Raw genomic sequence first — 16,858 nt, 5'->3', positions numbered from 1 at the left:
ACCAGGCAAAGGAGAAATGAGCAATTTAGGATTGAACGCAGTAAAATGCAGATGCTAAATTTCTTTTCTATCAGAAGATCTCTGCTCCCCACCCCTTCTCTCCTGTCTTTGTTTTCATTTTTTCTCAAAGTGGGAATTTGAACTGGATTGGAAGCTAGCTACTTGAGCTGTTTTTCTTTGGTTTTTCTGAGGAAGAATATAAGCCTTTGGTCGCCTGTTCTTTTGCAGGTGTTGGAAATTGTCAGTCTTTTCCTTGACTGGGCCCAGCCCTGAAGCTACTGGAGTGTTGACTCCTCTTTACTGCATTGTGTACTTTGTGATTTCACCTGGCTCTTTTGGGGATGCTCATTTTCACATCTGTTACTTGCTTCCATAGGTTTTGTGAGTCACCGACAAGTGACCTGGAGATGAGAGGGGGCCGGGGCAGAGGGAAGAGAGCAAGGTCTGCTGCTGCTGCCCCGGGCTCCGAGGCCAGCTTCACAGAGTCCAGAGGGCTGCAGAATAAGAACAGAGGGGGGGCCAATGGGAAAGGGAGGCGGGGCAGCCTCAATGCCAGCGGACGAAGGACACCCCCAAATTGTGCTGCTGAGGATATCAAAGCCAGCCCTTCCTCCACCAACAAAAGGAAAAACAAGCCTCCAATGGAGCTGGACCTGAACTCCAGCTCTGAGGACAATAAGCCTGGAAAGCGTGTCCGCACAAATTCCAGAAGCACTCCCACTACCCCTCAAGGGAAACCAGAGACTACTTTTTTGGACCAAGGCTGCTCTTCTCCAGTGTTAATCGACTGTCCCCACCCAAACTGCAACAAAAAGTACAAGCACATTAACGGCCTGAGGTACCACCAGGCTCATGCACACTTAGACCCAGAAAACAAGCTGGAGTTCGAGCCTGACAGTGAGGACAAGATCTCGGACTGTGAGGAAGCATTGAGTAATGTGGCACTTGAATGCAGTGAGCCAAGCACAAGTGTATCTGCTTATGACCAGTTGAAGGCACCGGCATCCCCTGGTGCTGGAAACCCACCTGGGACCCCAAAGGGAAAGAGAGAGCTGATAAGCAATGGCCCAGGTTCCATTATTGGTGCTAAAGCTGGGAAGAATTCTGGCAAAAAGAAGGGCCTTAACAATGAACTGAACAACCTTCCAGTAATCTCCAACATGACGGCTGCATTAGACAGTTGCTCGGCAGCAGACGGCAGTTTGGCTGCTGAGATGCCTAAACTGGAAGCAGAAGGATTAATTGACAAGAAAAATTTAGGAGATAAAGAAAAGGGCAAAAAAGCTAACAACTGCAAAATGGACAAAAACCTCTCTAAACTGAAAAGTGCCCGGCCCATTGCCCCTGCCCCAGCCCCCACTCCCCCGCAGCTAATCGCTATACCCACTGCAACCTTTACAACGACCACCACTGGGACAATACCCGGACTGCCCTCCCTCACAACAACTGTTGTTCAGGCTACACCAAAGAGTCCTCCGTTAAAACCCATTCAACCAAAGCCCACGATTATGGGAGAGCCCATCACCGTGAACCCAGCTCTGGTGTCACTCAAAGACAAAAAGAAAAAGGAGAAGCGAAAGCTAAAGGACAAAGAAGGGAAAGAGACGGGAAGCCCAAAAATGGATGCCAAGCTGGGGAAACTAGAGGACTCCAAGGGGGCCAGCAAAGATTTACCTGGGCATTTTTTAAAGGATCATCTCAACAAGAATGAAGGGCTGGCAAATGGACTGTCGGAGTCTCAGGAGAGCCGCATGGCCAGCATCAAAGCTGAGGCCGATAAGGTTTACACTTTCACAGATAACGCTCCCAGCCCTTCCATAGGGAGCGCCTCGAGGATGGAATGCAGCACTTTGGTGAACGGGCAGGCACCAATGGCACCTCTGCATGTGTTGACCCAGAATGGGGCAGAGAGTTCAGCTGCAAAGACAAGCAGCCCGGCCTATTCAGACATATCCGATGCTGCTGACGATGGTGGTTCTGACAGCAGGTCGGAGGGTATGAGATCAAAGGCCAGTTCCCCATCAGATATTATTTCTAGTAAGGACAGTGTTGTAAAAGGGCACTCTTCAACTACAGCACAATCATCTCAACTGAAAGAGTCCCATTCTCCCTATTACCACAGCTATGATCCTTATTATTCTCCAAGTTACATGCACCCTGGGCAGGTCAGTGCCCCTGCAGCTGGAAATAGTGGGAGCACGCAGGGAATGAAGATCAAGAAGGAGTCTGAGGAAGATGCTGAAAAGAAAGACAAGGCAGAGCAGTTAGATTCTAAGAAAGTGGACCACAATTCTGCATCCTTACAGCCTCAGCACCAGTCGGTGATCACACAAAGACATCCTGCCCTGGCTCAGTCACTTTATTATGGCCAGTATGCATATGGGCTCTATATGGACCAGAAGTCTCTGATGGCCACCAGCCCTGCCTATAGACAGCAGTATGAGAAGTACTATGAGGACCAGAGGCTGGCAGAGCAGAAAATGGCCCAGACTGGGAGAGGAGACTGTGAAAGGAAAAGTGAGCTCCCCTTGAAAGAGCTGGGCAAGGAGGAAACTAAACAGAAAAATATGCCATCGGCCACAATCTCAAAAGCTCCCTCTACTCCGGAGCCTAACAAAAACCATTCTAAACTAGGGCCATCAGTGCCTAATAAAACTGAGGAGACAGGTAAATCGCAGCTTCTCTCCAATCACCAGCAGCAGCTTCAGGCCGACAGCTTCAAAGCTAAGCAGATGGAAAACCACCAGCTTATTAAGGAGGCTGTAGAAATGAAGTCTGTCATGGACTCTATGAAGCAGACAGGTGTAGACCCAACCTCGAGATTTAAACAAGTAAGATTGTGGAGCGTGGCCCCAACAGGGAGAGAGCAGTCTGAGACTTGTATTATACATGTCTGGGCTTGATCTGGTTAGACTTCTGACACAGGAAAGAAACCCATATTAGTTTTTTCCTCTGCTCTTGAAAAATATCTTAAGATTCTCAGGAGTTACTATGTAGCTCTAAAATGTACATTATCAGTATTTTCTTGTCATGGTGTATAGTAAAAGGAACTGTGGACGGGTGCCTTGCAGATTTGTGTTTCAGGCCACTAACTTGCTCTGTGACTCTGATGAGGTCCATTAATTTCTTTTTTTAAATTTTTAAATTTTTTTGAGACGGAATCTCGCTCTGTCACCCAGGCTGGAGTGCAGTGGTGCAATCTTGGCTCTCTGCAACCTCCGCCTCCGTTCAAGCGATTCTCCTGCGTCAGCCTCCTGAGTAGCTGGGACTACAGGCACGTGCCACCATGCCCGGCTAATTTTTTGTATTTTTAGTAGAGACGGGGTTTCACCGTGTTAGCGAGATGGTCTCGATCTCCTGACCTCATGATCCGCCCACCCTGGCCTCCCAAAGTGCTGGGATTACAGGCGTGAGCCACCGCGCCTGGCCAGGATCCCTTAATTTCTTAGTCCAAGGCGAGGGCATTCCACAATGGGGCTGCTGAATTCTCTTCTAACTCTGAGATTCTGAGTCTTATCTCTGAAATATTTATTTTCCATTTTCAAATTTCTACTAGCATCTTCTTTGAAGATAATAAAAACTGGGTCCCTGAATTCACATTTCCCATTAATCTTTTTAATAGAATTTGGGGCCCAAATTTCTTTCACATGGGGTCAGAGATGCCTAGATTTCAGTCTTACTCCCTATATTAAGTACCCCAAAACTCAGAGCTCAGTGCTGAATGTTTGTGAGGAGGGTGAGGAGGTTTGGGTGGCAGGCCTCAACAGCTGTCCCAGAGCCCCATGGGTCAGTCAGCTTGAGAACACCTGAAAATTGGTCACCACGAAACCACAAATGTACTAGCACCTTCTGTCATGGTTCAGACGTCCTGACCCACTGCAACCCCGTGAGCATTAATCCTGGTATTTCCCAGCACTGCACATCCCCACTCCCACCCTCACCCCCATGCTTAGATAATCCCTGGTGCATTAGAGCAAGAACCACCAGCCCCCACCACCGCCACCCACACACACACATTTACTTAGGCACAACTTTGCATGTTCTCTGAGAACCTGAATCCCCAGTGGGTTTATATCATGAATGGGATGGGGATCACAAAGGCCATTTAGGATTCTCAGTTTCCCCACTTACAGAGGCATAAATCAGGCTGTCACTTCACAGGGCTGCAGAAGAATGATATAATTTTGGGGGTTTATAGATGGCTTTGTTTTCCAATAGAGAAGCCATAACGTGTGCTATTAATTTGAAATTTTGTTTTGATTAAGATGTTAGCACGTAATGAGAAGTGAGCCAATATATTAAGCCTCAGCTGCAGTAGATGAGGAAAATGTATTAGGAAACCAAGAGTTTTTCCTCCTAAGTGATGTTAATAGCTATAGCAATTACTTAAATTTACTATTATTAGCTTGAGTTGGAGTTTTTAACATTCTTTTTACCTGTGCGAGATATTAAAAGGCAAACGAAGACAGAATTAAATATGTCTGAGGATGTTATTTAGTGTTGAGAAATGACATTAAGGGCCCAGCTCTGAATTTCAGCAGACCTGAGTTTGAAGCCCAGCTCCACGACTGGGCAGCAGCATGACCTTGATGTTGCCTGAACTTTAAACACTTTGGTTTTGTCTTCTGTACAAGGGATCAGTAATAATGCCTACCTGGGACATTATTACTTTGTAAGAGAAGGAGGTAAAGCAATTAGCACAGTGTCTAGCACAGAAATAAATGTCAACTTAGCATTAAAATTAAGAGTGCTAGTGCTGTCATGATTATTAACAAGTTTTCTTTAAAATTGAAATTTTAAAACAAATCTGTTGGGTTTTTTTTCTTTAAAAAAAAAAAATCAGGACCCAGATTCAAGAACATGGCATCATTATGTATACCAGCCCAAATATCTGGATCAGCAAAAGTCAGAAGAACTTGATAGAGAGAAGAAATTAAAAGAGGATAGTCCGAGGAAAACTCCTAATAAAGAGAGTGGTGTGCCCAGCCTTCCTGTATCATTAACAAGCATTAAGGAGGAGCCCAAAGAGGCCAAGCGTCCTGATTCTCAATCAATGGAGGAGAGCAAGCTGAAAAATGATGATCGAAAGACTCCTGTGAACTGGAAGGACTCTCGGGGAACAAGAGTGGCTGTCTCCTCACCCATGAGTCAGCATCAGTCATACATACAGTACTTGCATGCTTATCCTTACCCACAGATGTACGACCCCAGCCATCCTGCATACCGGGCTGTTTCTCCCGTCCTAATGCACAGTTATCCTGGTACGTGTTGTCAGTTCTGACTATATTGGAGGAAAGAGGCGATGTTCAAATATTAGCTGTTAAAAACTCAAGATAAATTAGAAGCTTCAAGAGTGACATTTGTTTTCCTTGTTTTTATGCTGTTTAAAGTCCCAAAGATAAAACTGATTTAATATAAGTTTTTTTAATGAAATGTCAAGAATCCTCAGCCATAGTTTCCATAGTCTCTGATGGTCTGCTATAGCTGTTAGGCTGACAGATACTTTATTGCCTATAAAAATATTCTAAGCACTTACTGTCATAATCATTATAGTTACTATTCCTTTCACTTAAGTGGACACGTAAATGTATGAAATGGCTATAAGCTCAATTCTGTTTATAACCTCCCTTCATCAGGATGAATTAACTGGGAGAAGAAAATTGGAGAAGCTAGATACAGTTTAATGATGATGTAGCCCATTCTTAATGTAACCCCCTATTTTAAGATCTCTTTGACTCTTATCCCAAATTCATGTAACCCAAATGATTTTTTTTTAAAGATATAGCCTGTAACTTCATGTGGCATTTGTTGTTTATCTGCAGGGGCCTATCTCTCTCCAGGATTTCATTATCCTGTTTATGGGAAGATGTCAGGGAGAGAAGAGACAGAGAAAGTCAATACCAGCCCTAGCGTCAACACGAAAACAACCACTGAATCTAAAGCACTGGATTTGCTCCAGCAGCATGCTAACCAATACCGCAGCAAGTCTCCTGCTGTAAGCCTCCTTTTGTTGTTATTTAAAAGTACTGTGTTTTGGGGAGAAAGGGGAACAAGCTAGAGAACAGTCTTGAAATATAAATGGTTTTGGAACCCAGCTGTGATTTCAGGATGCTGTTTTATCCTAATACATAAAGAATGGAGCGTTCAAAAGTAAGACGCTTTCACACATGAGAGAAAATTGTTAAAGCATGTATGGCAGTAGCAAGCTTTTCTGTTGCAAAATCTAGTATACCTTGCTTACCCAGGAGGATGGTTGTTAGGTGGAAATTTAAATTCATAGGAACCAACTCTTGGTGCAAAATATGTTTGATAAGACATTGAGGAATTAGGTAACAGAGGAGTATATTTTATATAATTTTTGTAAGTAAGTAGTCCAGAGGCTACAAACTGTTGACTTTTTGGGCAAATCAAGCTTTTCAAAAACTGTTTTCTTGCAGGATACCTTTTAAAAATCAGACATTTTACATACAAGTTCAGATCACCTCTTTCTCTTAAGACTATAGAAAATCTGGGCCGGGAGTGAGCCACTGCCTGTAATCCCAGCCCTTTGGGAGGCCGAGGCGGGCAGATCACCTGAGGTCAGGAATTCGAGACCAGCCTGGCCAATATGGTGAAACTCCGTCTCTACTAAAAATACAAAAAATAGCCTAGTGGTAGTGGGCACCTGTAATCCAAGTTACTCAGGAGGCTGAGGCAGGAGAATTGCTTGAGCCCGAGAGGCGGAGGTTGCAGTGAGCAGAGATCGTGCCACTGCACTCTAGCGTGGGCAACAGAGCAAGGCTCTGTCTCAAAAAAAAAAAAAAAAAAAAAAAAAAGACAATAGAAAATCTGGTTCAAAATGACATGGCAGTAACTGATGGGAACTAGTAGCCCCATCTAGGCAGATGTGCTGCTCCCCATCAATGTGCATGGATATAAATAGAAGCTCCCTAATCTGCATCACTTATCTTTGTTGTTAACTTGACTTCTGGAGAGATTTGAGGTTTCTGCTACTTGTATTGACCCTTCATATTCACATCATCAGTGTTCATGGTCGGGGGTTCATCACGAGCAAAGCTGAGTGCCTGTGACATGTAATAAGGCACAAATTTGAGCCTTGCACAGTGTGAGGCTCATTTGCAAGAGTAAGTCATGTGGCTTAGGAGTGAGAGCTGTGTCTGCTGTTTTCTGGCCTTGACTCTTTGTCATGTCCCTTTAACTCTGCTGAAGTAATACAATGTCTGTGAAAGATGGCTCTTCCCCAAAAAAGGTGACTGCTCTAGTCCTAGAGACTGTTGTGAAGAGAGACTAAACAAAAATAGGATGGTGCTTGGCTAGGAAAGAGTTCAAAGTAAATTAAAATAATAGTATCTGCAATGTGTATGAGTCTACCAGAAACTCTATAGAGAAACCAGAAAAGGTGATTTCTGAATCTTTTTCTGAGTCCTCCTTCTTAGTACAAGGATTTCTTTTAAGTGAGAAGTATGACTTTAGTTAAAGGGTGGTTAGGCTCTAAAGGTAGAAAGTCATAGGAAATGAACCATCCTTACCCCAAACTATGGTTTGGGAGGATGGGGGCTTCTCTTTGAGAGTTCAAAAATTGAGAGATTCAAAATGTGGGTGTAGGACAGTGATTTCTTGTGCTTTATATTGGCATATAACTTTAGAACATGTTTTTTCAGTAGAACAAAATGTATACAGACACGTTTAAAACTGTGAGATATGTTCTCTCCACAAAATACAAGTGTAATTAGAAAACTTGACCTTAAAGATATCTCCAAAACTACTTATTTTGTAAAAGTTGTTTATGGGAAGCAATTGGGTAAATTCTTAACCTGCAATTATGAATGAATATAGAGAGAAATCCTCTTATTTCTGTCATTTCAGGAAAACATTGGTGTCACTTGGTTTACTTTGGGTGGAGTAGTTCTTTTGTGTTGGCTAAATTCCAACTGAAACTAATGCATGTTTTTTGAAATTCTCTTTAGTTACTAAAGAATTGTATCTTTATATTTACTTTTTAATCATTAACACAATATTGTCGAAGGGACAAAGGTGGTTTAGTACTCTTAAAAGTTGATTTTCAGAGCATGAAGGGGGAAAATTTCTCTTTTCTGTTGCAGCCTGTGGAAAAGGCTACAGCTGAGCGGGAACGGGAGGCAGAAAGGGAAAGGGATCGCCACTCCCCCTTCGGCCAGCGGCACCTGCACACGCACCACCACACCCACGTTGGCATGGGTTACCCGCTAATCCCGGGTCAATATGACCCTTTTCAAGGTCAGCAGCTCTATCATTACTGTGTCTTTGTCCATTCTGCTTTGGAAAACAGTTGCTAAAATTGCATTTCACATCTTAAAAATATTGAGCTTTGAGTTCACATTAGCTCTCAGGAGGGTTTTTAACACTTATTTTCTAGTGACACAGCTAAGGCTATTCCCACATCTTTGTATTCTATTGAGACATGAAATGGCTACCACTTAATAATTGTCGCCAGTTGATGTTATCGGCAGCTTACTGTTATCTCACAGACTGAGGGCGGTGGCCAGTGTCTGGGGCACTGAATATAACAATCAGAAGATCAGATATCTACTTCAGGGAAATTGTAGAAAAAGGGAGGGATGGTGGGAAGCTTTGGTGAAATTACTTGTTCTGATTTCTGCATGCCTTTTAAGTTGCTCTTTTCCCATGGAAATCATGGGAGTAATGTGATCAGGTTTAACACTTTTATAACCTCATTCGAGGGTACTTCACAGCCCTTCACTGCTGCGACTTCACTAAATGGGAGAATTGAGAAAGAGAAACATGTTTTAAGCCATAGGATTGATATGAGGGAATCTTCACCTTGTAGTTCATTAGTTGAGCATGTATTATTTGTCCCATCTTTGTCATCTCATAGCGGGTGGGTGGTGGCACCATCTTTACAGCTTGCTAGAATACCACAGATTGCATGGCTTTAAACAACAGGAATTTATTTTCTCACAGTTCTGGAGGCTAGAAGTTCAAGATCAGGGTGCCAGTACAGCCAGCGTCTGCTCAGGCCTCTCTTCCTGGCTTGTGTGCAGCTGCTGTCTTGCTGTGCGCTCATATGACCTCTTCTTTGTGCATGAGCTGGTGGGTGGGGAAGGGGCAGGGGGGAGCCCTCGTGTGCTTTCTTATAAGGACACTAATCCTGCCCTGTTAGGGTCCCACCCATATGACCTGATTTAACCTTAATTACCTCCTTATAAGCCCCATCTCCAAATCTAATCACATTGTGGATTAGAGCTTCAACATATTTTGAGGAGACATAATTTAGTCTGTTGCACTTGCCAAGTTGCCTCTTATGCTACTGTGTGAATAGAAAGTAAGATAATATGTTTGAAGGTGTTTCCAAAACTGGGAAGTGATATACAAATGTGAAGGGGTCATTTTTATTTATTCAGGTCTTTTTAGTTGATGTCATCTAGTAGTGTTAAAAGAGAGCTTTCCTATTTCTTAAACAATTTGTATTGAGTGTGATAAGAACTTGGAAGAGAAAGAGGTTTTATTTCTAGTCTAACACATTATATCTATATATAAATAAAGTATATATGAGAAGAAAACAATTGTCTCTTTTAAGATAATATTATTGTTGTTGTACTGTCTTAAGTTACCTCTGGGAAAAGAAAATATATCCAAATAAAAGACCTAGAAGGAGACAGTAATCTTCCCTAGGTTTGCATTTGTTTACTCTATTTTTCCCCAGGACTGTCTTCTATAGAATTTAAAAGAATTCTCTGTTAGGCAACATCATGCCATTTGGAGCTATTACAGTCTCTGACTGCTACCTTCGTCTTGCAGGGTGAAAGTTAAGAGCATTTCTAAGTTTGATTTACTGATTCTGTGTATCTTATGGGATGCATTGTGTTCAGTCACTGGGGAAAATGTTAAAGTGATAACAATTATTATGAAAGTATTGTATTCTAGGCAAATAGCATGCCGCTTCTGTAATTCACTGTGACTTTTGATTCCTGTTGTTACCTGGTATCTGTTATTTCTCCTGAGCTTCCTATTCAGGGAATGCATGCAAACCATTTAGCACCATGCAGAGCTGGAGAGATGGAATGCTGTATCTCCTTCGAATAGCTATTAAGAAAACTGCAGAGTATTCAAGAAAGGATAGATAGCAGATAGACCAAATGGTTTGTACTGTGTCCTTGCTGCATGAAACAGTTCATGTGTGTGTTTAGGAGAGGACACCATGCTGCTACTAGGTCTGCGGCCCTTCTCCACTGGGCCTGTATCTACTCTTATCCTTCTAAAGATCACAGACACTCTACATTTTTTCCCCATTAGGCTTGACCTCTGCTGCCCTTGTTGCCTCTCAGCAGGTGGCTGCCCAGGCATCTGCATCTGGAATGTTTCCTGGACAAAGAAGGTAAATATCCTCTACATTTTTAATTAGTTGTAGATAGAAATATCTTAATGGTTGGGAGGAAGCAAGTACAGGATTTTTAGACCAAAAACTTAACTCCTTGGGTTTTATATCATTGTAATGAATGTGTTTATTATGCCAATATAAGTTGCTTCACATGCAACTTAAATTCCATGAACCTCATTCTGTAAGGGTTACATAGATTAGTAATTAACTGATTAGTTTTTTAGACAGTTGAAATTTTCTTGGGTTATCCTTACGGCATTGCTAAAATAATTCACCATGACTCCCTTTGTTTTATTATGTTTAAAGATAAAGTCGCAAATGGAGACATTTATTTTCATAATGCTAAAGGTAATGTTTGTTCTTTGATATTTTAAATTATTCCCTAAGTTTATGAAGGAAAATGATTTAAAGGAATTAAATTATTAATATTATAAAATTAATATTTTTCACAAGGTATATCATTACTTTATGTTTATTCACTTTCTCTGGCATTGAATTCCACATTTGAATGGAATTAAAATAAGACTATCGGTCTTATGGTTTTCTGGTTTACAGTGCCAAATGTTGATAGAGGCTGGGCATGATGGCCCATGCCTGTAGTCCTACCACTTTGGGAGGCTCATGCAGGTGGATCACCTGAGGTCGGGAGTTCCAGACTAGCCTGGCCAACATGGTGAAACCCCATCTCTAATAAAAATACAAAAATTAGCTGGGCGTGGTGGTGTGCGTCTGTAATTCCAGCTACTAGGGAGGCTGAGGCATGAGAATTGCTGGCACCCAGGAGGTGGAGGTTGCAGTAAGCCGAGATTGCACCATTGCATTCCAGCCTGGGTGATGGAGTGAGACTCTGTCTCAAAACTGAAAAAAAAAAAAACTGTTGGCCGGGTGCGGTGGCTCATGCCTGTAATCCCAGCACTTTGGGAGGCCGAGGTGGGCAGATCACCTGAGGTCAGGAGCTTGAGACCAGTCTGACCAACATGGAGAAACCCCCTCTCTACTAAAAACATAAAATTAGCCAGGCATGGTGGCACATGCCTATAATCCCAGCTACTCGGGAGGCTGAGGCAGGAGAATCACTTGAACCCAGGAGGCAGAGGTTGCGGTGAGCCGAGATTGAGCCATGGCACTCTAGCCTGGGCAACAAGAGCAAAACTCCGACTCAAAAAACAAACAAACAAAATATTGATAGAACCGTGTGCTAAGGTTTGCTTTTCTTTTGCAGAGAATAACAAGATTGGACATGTACATTGTCATGTGACTGGATCACATGGGGAAGCGCTTTATACAGACATCAGTTCCATGGTGTTAATTTGAAATGCCTTAATGGCAGGCAAAAACCAGTCATTTCATTTTTGTAAATTACAGATTTTATCACAAAGTAACAAATGTTGCTGTAATTAAACTTCTGTTTTATATATATATACGTATACATATCTGTATATATACATATATATATATATAAATATAAATATATTCTTTACTTTTTGTATCAGTAACCAGGCTCGCACACACAGGGTCTGCTGCCACGTCGCAAACCACTCAGTAAAGGAAATTAAAAATGTATTTGTCATGTTAAAAAGTGTTAGCCACAAAAGGCTACTTACTTTCTTTTCCTTTTCCTTTAAAATTGTAAATAAATAATGTTATGTATCAGTGTGCCTGAACCTTGCATATCCTTCACATATTTCCCATAAGCCCCTCAGAAAGGCTAACTGTGATGATGACACTTTGGTACAATTTAGATGTCTATTTGGTGGCTCCTGTTAAAGACGCACCAGTGTAAAATGTTCCTGTAGTCACTGTTTGTACTTGTGTATTGTGGAAAAAGTACTTTTGGAAGGCATGGGGTTGCCAGTACCACAAAAACTGTGTTGTATATAATGTAAAGATTAAAATGGGGAAATAATGAGCATCTGTGAATAATGAGGTGTCATTTTTTGATAATCTTGAATGGCAAATAACCCAATAGCCTGCGTACCAGAGACATCTGTGATTGTTCTATTACTTGAATAGTTCTACAGTCTTTTTTTTTTTTTTAATGTTTACAATTATCCAGTTTTAGAAGAGAGAGACTTTAACGCCATTGCCTGGTTACTTGTTTTATGCTGTAATCTAGTTTATTTTATGTAAAATGTATATTGAATGCTTTCCTTTTTTATACCTGCCTTAAATAATTTGGCAATCAGAATTAAAAAGTTTTTTTTTTTTTAAATAATGGCTTCTTGTCTGTCTCATGTTATTTTCTACCTGGCTGATAGTCATTCTAATTTTCAAAGAAGGGTTTCTTAATATTATTAATATCCAATGCATAAGATACAGTAAACAGATATTAACTTTTCTTATAGGATACATAGGTATAACAACCAAATAATGTATTTAATTCGGTGAATGTATTCCCATTTACAGGGTATTTACCCTAAACATGGAGCACGATATCACTAGAAATTAGTAGATACAGGTTTCTATGGTATGGAATGATACTTCAAAGATGCAAATGTTATGACATGTGGATAATAGGAAAAATATGTAAAAAGTCATTTAGTCAGTTAGCTGTCATTACATTGATTTACTAGAATATTTTATGCCACATTTTAACTGCCTCTTCTCTCCCTTCTTTGCTTGGAACAAACACTTACTGAGTGCCTGCTTTATCCCAAGCACTGCACTGGGTTCTGGCATATTGCAGTAAACAAAGCAGACACAAATTCCTGTCTTCATGGAGCTTTCATTTTTTGGTGGGTGGGATAAACATATCATAAAATATCTGAATAATATATACAGCATGTTAGATGGTTGATAAATGCAATGAAGAGAAATGAAGCATGGGAGTGGGGCATAGTGAATGTGTGCTGGAGTTTGTAACTGTAAACAGAGTGGCCACTAAAGAGATGGGGGGGATCCATGCAGACATCTGGGGGAACACCACTGCGGTGACGTGGAAGAGCAAGTACCGAAGCCCCAAGGTGGGAGTGTGCTTTGTATGTTTGGACTGGTTGATTTCAGTGCTCCATTCCAGCTGTAAGTTTTTATTATTTTACTATAATTGCTAATGCAGGGCTACCACGTGGTTTACTAAAAAGTTCTTTAAGCTGACGGAATTTGTCTTGGTATAATTTGGTTAGTTCTACCTAGAGGCCTTTGCATCAGAAATGAATAGAATTTTGCAATCAAAAAGAAATGTTTCCCTTGATTTTGAAAGACCACCTTAGAGTGTTGCCTTTGCTGCTTGGCTTACACATCTAGTCTATGCTCTTAATAGATTTCAGTAAGAAGATGTTTTTCTGTTAGTTTTCAGTTTTTCTTTTGAATTTCATCCAAGCTGTCATTTATAAAAATATCGTTTGTGGTGTTTAATCCTATACATAAGAATATTTCACATATTTTTCATCATTTTTAAGCTATCAACGCTTTTTCATTTTTATACGACATCTTGATTATCCTTGAAGACTTGAGGTAATTTGTCTTATACCAGTTAAGCAAGTATGTTTTCTCTGTTCAGACTATAGTTGGCAGGGTATCTGTTGGTTGCCTACATGCTGATCCAGTTCTTAACCAACCCCTTAACTGTCAAAGCACAGAAGCAGAACTAAGGTCAACTTACATCTTCACTAGCTGAATTTTCATGTTCTTGTTGGTAGCTGGGTGATACTGTGGATTCCTGATGATTTTCTTGCTCTTAATAATATATATGGAAGCCAGTCTTACCTTTCAGCTGCAAAATGACTAGATGTATGTTTATTACATAGCAGGCTTTTTAAAATCACTTCTAATTAGGTGGTTAAGTAAATAGGTTATAAATAACTGCATTGGACCATGTTTAACTCTGCTCCTGTAATAAACAGGAATGCTGATAAATACAAAGAGATATATGACCAAAAGCACATTGCAATTTGAATAGGCTCTTCCCCTAGGCTTTTACTGGAACATTATTCATGACTGGTTTACATTAATCACTAAATGAAGTTTTGTTTCTTCCTCTTACTGTTACAGTGTTGTCTTTGCTGATGACAACATGAATTGCCAAAGGCCAGGGCTTATTTATATTACGTGTGCCATTTCTCTGGCTGAGTATATAGTCAGTACCGAATGGCAAATTAAAGATTCCCAAAAGACAAGTGTACTTGGCTCCATTATATTACTATGATGAATCTGCCATTAATACGTTCTAATTGTTTTACTTTTATAGACATAAAATCAGTCCCCTTAGTGACTAATAATAGGGTTTATTGATTTTACTAAACATTACTCATTCCAGGCCTGCTCATATCAGCTTGTCCTGAACATATGCAAAAAGCCTGCAGTGCTGACACAGTGCAAATTAACTTCATGGAGAAATGGGAGTGAAGAGTTGTTTACAGCTGTGGTCCCCTTGAATACAGAATATTAAAAACCAGGTAATAGGCTCCATACAGAACCATTTATTCCTAGATTACAATCTCAGATGACTTTTTCATGGAAACTTGCCATTGCTGTTCAGCCCAGGTCATTAACACTTGCAGAGTAAAAAGTGTGGCCTTATACATTCACACTGGCTGTGACCCTGATTTAGTGTGGTTTCAGCCCAAGGGTCTGTGAGTAACCAGAATGAATAGCTCTGATTGATGCAGGATAAAAACAGCAGTTTAAATGATAATTACTGGTCATTTCATTCCTTCCCTGACTCTGAAAGAGACAAGACAGGCAAAGCCATTTATTATTGTTTTTGTCACTAACCACAGTCATCCATTCCCTGCTTCTTGCAGTAGCCTGAGTCATAAATGTTGTTTACTTTCAGTTAACTTTAGAAGAGAAAACAAAGCAAAGCCCCCAGTCTGACTTTTCATTTTTCTTAACAAAATCACTCTTTAAAGCAAGGGGTGAGTTCTCAGCCTTGGCACTATTGACATATGGGACCAGATAATTCTTTGCTGTGGGGGAACTGTTCTGTGCATTGTAGTATATTTAGCACTACTCCTGACCTCTACTCTGGAGATACCAGTAGCAACCTCCCCAACAAATTGTGACAACCAACAGGTCGTATGAAATTTAGAACTCATGCCTAGCCCCTGCCCCACAGGTAGAGTGCTGAGTTCTATCGTTCTTTGTTGCTTTTGGAGATAGGAAAGCCACCGATGTTTCCTTGTAACTCGATGTAAACAGAATGGGGATGCTCATTTGACCAATGTGGATAAAGTTGGACCAGACCTCTAGATCTTTAAAAAGAATTGGATGACCCAGATTTTAACATAATAATTAGTAGTTCTTTTAGGTTGAAGATGAATTCAATTTTAAAACCACATCTGAGGGCTGGATTCGTTTCACAGCACATCAATTAGCAGTGCTAGCCCACTAAAAATACATATTATTTCTTCTGGAATGAAGGCTGTCAGTGGAAAAGCTGGAAAAAAATGGATAAATCTTAATTGAGTTGCTGGGATTGAACTCAGATTTTCTTCACACAGGGAGAGGCATTTTTTTCATACACAGGAACAAACTTTGAGAGATTCTCACATACACTATACATTTCAGTGAAGTTTTTTTTTTCACTTAGACATTTGAAAATAAAATGAAAGGAAACATCAAAATCTGCAATATGGAGAAAGTTAAAGTATCCAGGGCTATCATGAACACAAGGCATGATAACACCCATGGACAAGTCTAGGTTTAGGTCTGATCAGACTGGCCTGACCCTTGGCCAGCTGTTGTCATGTTCCTGTCTACCTGGAATGGCAAGTAGTACGATGGAACAAAGCTTCTTTCCTGTGTCCATAACGGACGTGGCTAATCATTGCCGCATTCTCTCCACCTGAATGTGTGTGAGACCTCATAACAAGTTTCTCAGTGCAGTTTTCCCAGTAGTCCCTAAAAAACAGACCAAAGTTGACACGCAACATGAAGGCTGTTTGCTACCTCTGCAAGAAACTAAATTCTTATGGGACTAAATCATGACCCCTATAACTTTCAAGGGTGTCACCCTCACAACCCCCCAATTTCAGGCAAGGAGACTTAACATGGCACTATTCCTCCTTTCAACTATTGGAAACTTTGGAAGTTATTTATTTACCTTCAGTGTTTTAAAGCACTGATTTCTTCAGTCAGAAAAGTTGGGGAACCAGAATCGTTACTTATTGACCCAACTTTCTACTGATTTATGGAGGTGTTATCTTTTTCTCTTTTACTTTCATGCTATCATCACATCTTTGGCTCTCCTGCCACCCTCTTATAATGATCTTTGATTAGATAGAATCCATCCAAATAATCCAGTATCATCTCCTTCTCTCAGTGTCACCTGATTAACAATTTTAGTTCCATCTGCAATCTTAATTCCCCTTTGCCATGTAACAACAGATTCATAGATTCTGGGGATTAGGACATGGACATCTTTGGGGGCTACCACTCTACCTGCCACACCACCCAACACAAATCCCTTTCTGTCTGGGCAGTATTAACACAATAATAATAGTATAATAGTTCTACTATATAATATACAATATTACAACT

The 16,858-nt window shown here is 40.8% G+C and overlaps 1 protein-coding gene across 3 annotated transcripts in view; it reads left to right on the top strand.

Annotated features, from left to right (window-relative positions):
* Nucleotides 1-12,590, top strand: part of ZNF608 (zinc finger protein 608) — a 112,148-nt gene extending 99,558 nt beyond the window's left edge. For 2 of the 3 annotated variants that reach the window (XM_008952041.5, XM_003826688.5), the window contains 6 exons: nt 377-2,831; nt 4,844-5,261; nt 5,823-5,995; nt 8,103-8,256; nt 10,294-10,375; nt 11,601-12,590. In XM_008952041.5, the coding sequence (XP_008950289.1) occupies nt 377-2,831; nt 4,844-5,261; nt 5,823-5,995; nt 8,103-8,256; nt 10,294-10,375; nt 11,601-11,607 (3,289 nt within the window). In that variant the 3' untranslated portion in view covers nt 11,608-12,590. Of the gene's footprint in view, nt 1-376; nt 2,832-4,843; nt 5,262-5,822; nt 5,996-8,102; nt 8,257-10,293; nt 10,376-10,684; nt 10,727-11,600 lie in introns of all 3 variants that reach the window. The other variant, XM_008952039.4, reaches the window with a different exon arrangement.
* The last annotated feature ends 4,268 nt before the right edge of the window (nt 12,591-16,858 follow it).

This window comes from Pan paniscus, chromosome 4, assembly GCF_029289425.2.
Source record: "Pan paniscus chromosome 4, NHGRI_mPanPan1-v2.0_pri, whole genome shotgun sequence".
NCBI classification, from domain to species: domain Eukaryota; kingdom Metazoa; phylum Chordata; class Mammalia; order Primates; family Hominidae; genus Pan; species Pan paniscus.
This window is presented reverse-complemented; position numbering and strand designations above follow the sequence as displayed.